General features: G+C 37.2%; 1 protein-coding gene across 1 annotated transcript; it reads right to left on the bottom strand.

Moving 5' to 3' along the window:
* Nucleotides 1–1093: 1093 nt before the first annotated feature.
* On the bottom strand, nt 1094–2242 carry PCYB_125030 (vacuolar ATP synthase subunit d; the record flags this gene model as incomplete). The annotated part of the gene is made up of 1 exon (XM_004223836.1): nt 1094–2242. A coding segment is annotated over exon 1 (1146 nt), but the record flags the coding sequence as incomplete, so codon positions are not given.
* Nucleotides 2243–2877: the final 635 nt, after the last annotated feature.

Below are 2877 nucleotides of genomic sequence, written 5' to 3'. Positions count from 1 at the left end.
AAGTCCTATCCATTTCCCTCTTTTTTTTTGTGACGTAAAATTTTTGATATATGCTTGTCTATATCAAAATGCTTTTACTTTTTTTTTTTAAACCCTCCTAAGAATCTTTTGAAAAAAACTTATCAATAATTTTAATTTCTGCTTAAATATGTCACCCCCCAAAGAGAGCTCCTTTTACTCATATATGGCACAAATGTAACAAATGAGTTACCGTTGAACGCTTCGTTTTACCCCCTTATGGTATGTTACCTCAATTTGGCGCTGCGTTTAAGGTATGCTTCTCTACAGCTAGCGAGGGTAAACTATATGTTCGCTTCGTGAAATGGGCCTTCTTACGTAAGTTAAGACGCATACCCATCCGCGAACACATGCACTTGTCTATAAGACCACATCCGTGCTGCGGCACCTCCGCGTCCCTTTCCCAAAACTCAAAGTGAAAGCACTGCAATGGGTAACTTTTTTCCAGATTAATTATTTTCACACAAATTACAAGGGTGGAGAAACGTAAAAAACGGGAGTTTATTGGTGGAAAAAAAAATATGCCGATTTAATTTTTACTCATATGATATGCGTTATGTAACATATGTGCGCGTGGTAAAGCGGCATGCGCACATTAACATATAAAGAAAAATATACATGGAAAAATAAAAAAAAAAAAAAAAAAATAATAATAATTATAATAATATACGAAATAGCATGAAGTAACGTAGAGAAACGTGGATCACACACACATCAGAATAAAACGGGGCACAACACAAGGGGGCATATATTTTCATGAGTGAAACAGACTTCGGCGTGGGGGGGTTACACAAGGCGTTTAGGATGATGAGGTTTTAAATTAGTACTTAAAAAAAAATTTAATGAACAAAATTTGGAACAAAAATTTTGGTAGGGGCTCGCATGCGCTCATGCGTGTTGATGGACATAACACAGACAGTGCGTCGACGGGCACGCCGATGGGTGGGCAGCTGCGCATTCCACTGCCGCATTGTCGCATTGCCGCATTGTAACATTACCGCCCCACATACATGTACACACGCCCGTGGCCCGCTTCACCCTTTCGCCCCTACCCCCGCCTGCATTTTAAGGATGCTAAATTTGCGGCTCAAATATAGGGATGATACTATCGATGCAGTCCTTCCTATTCATCAAAATCATGTCTGAGATCCAAACAATATTTCTAATTTCTTGTTCTTTTAACTTTACCCAGGCATAGAAGATCCCAAAATGGCAATGTTGATCAAATGCCGTTTCACATAATTTCACAAGCTTAACATAGAGCAAATCTTCCAAAGATTTTATCTTATGGTCAACGATTTTATTTTCATTAATATTTTCATTTTTGATATAAAACTGTTTGCATTCTTCGTACAAGTTGTAGTAAGTTGGATAGTTTTCCAAGGCAGCCTGAACCGTTTCATTATTCCAGCATTTTCTAATTCTGTCTGTTCCTTCTGGGTATAGGTAGCCAAAACATGGGAACATATCATTTCTATCTTTTTGAAGCTCCAAACTTAGACTAGAATTAATTGTATTCAATGTAACTGATAACACTCGAAAGTCTGCAACGCTTTTTAGTATGTGGCCCATGACTTCCTCCGTCTTTCCGCCTAACTTTCTTATGAAATCGTAAAAATCTTCCAGCCATGCCTTCTTCAACGTGTTTCTTAAAATTTCAATATCCATTTCGTTGAGAATAGTTGTTACGTTGTTCTTTTCATTCGACGCGTTCGCAGAGATGTACTTGTCGAAATATGTTCCTATCGGTGTTTCTATGAGCAACACTTTTAAAACATCATCATGAGAGTTTTGTACATCCATGGTGGTGATAGCTTTCATTTGTGGAAAATATCCTAAGGGGTCTACTCTTGATAGCAATTCCTCCGCTGGCTTCTTATTCAACGTACCATGTATCAAACTTATTACATTGTCAATCATTTTCTCCTTTGCGATGTAGTCTAGAAATGTTCTCAGCGGTTCTTCTGCCTGTGCTCTTATATAATTAAATTCGTGGGCCATTTTTTCCTTACATTTTTGCGCAATGGTTGTAACTGCAATGGGTGACGGTTCATCCATCATGAACGATCCATAGTCCGTGTCTTCTAAAACGGATTTCAAATCTTCAAGCGTGTCCACCTCCGTCAGTTTTTTATATTCCTCTGGGGTTAAAAAACTGCTACGGAATCCTCTCAACAAGGCTTCCAAGTAGCCATTTTTAGAGTTATAAAGGCACAATTCCATCCTTAATGAGGGTTAAAAGGGGGCACATATATGTAGTGTGTACATATGTGTTCATACACTATGACGTGTGTGCGTTAACAAATATCTTAGTCGCTGCTACGGTCTTTTTTTTTTACTGCAGTACTTTGTTCGTCCTTGTGCAGGCCTGTTCTGTGGTGTTCCTTGGCATGAAAAGATTTCCCCGCTTAGGAAAGATTCAACCGCTGTAATGGTTCGCGTAGAGTGCTGTGCGCTAAGTGCTACGCTCCAAACGCTGAGAATGTTCCCTTCTGCCAGTACAATTCTTAAAAATGTAGTTAAAAGGGCCTTTAACACATAGAGCTAACCGATACTTACTAGCTTTTCTTACAATTTTTACATTAAAAGCTTTTTTTTTTTTTTTTTTTTCCGTTGTGAAAAAAAAAAAAAAAAAATGTAGTAAATTTCTTCCCTGTGCCCAGTTTTTAAAATTTGAAAAAACCGAAAAATGAAATATTTTTATACTTTCACTTCAAGATGATGCAAATTAATCACATATTTTTGAATGTTCTGTTGGACTGGGAATGTTCAAATACGTACGAAAATTAAATCTATGGATATTTTTAATTTTTACGCATTATGTATGTAATAATAATGGTACATATTTTTGCTAGTATG

This window comes from Plasmodium cynomolgi, chromosome 12, assembly GCF_000321355.1.
Source record: "Plasmodium cynomolgi strain B DNA, chromosome 12, whole genome shotgun sequence".
Taxonomy (NCBI): Eukaryota; Apicomplexa; class Aconoidasida; order Haemosporida; family Plasmodiidae; genus Plasmodium; species Plasmodium cynomolgi.
This window is presented reverse-complemented; position numbering and strand designations above follow the sequence as displayed.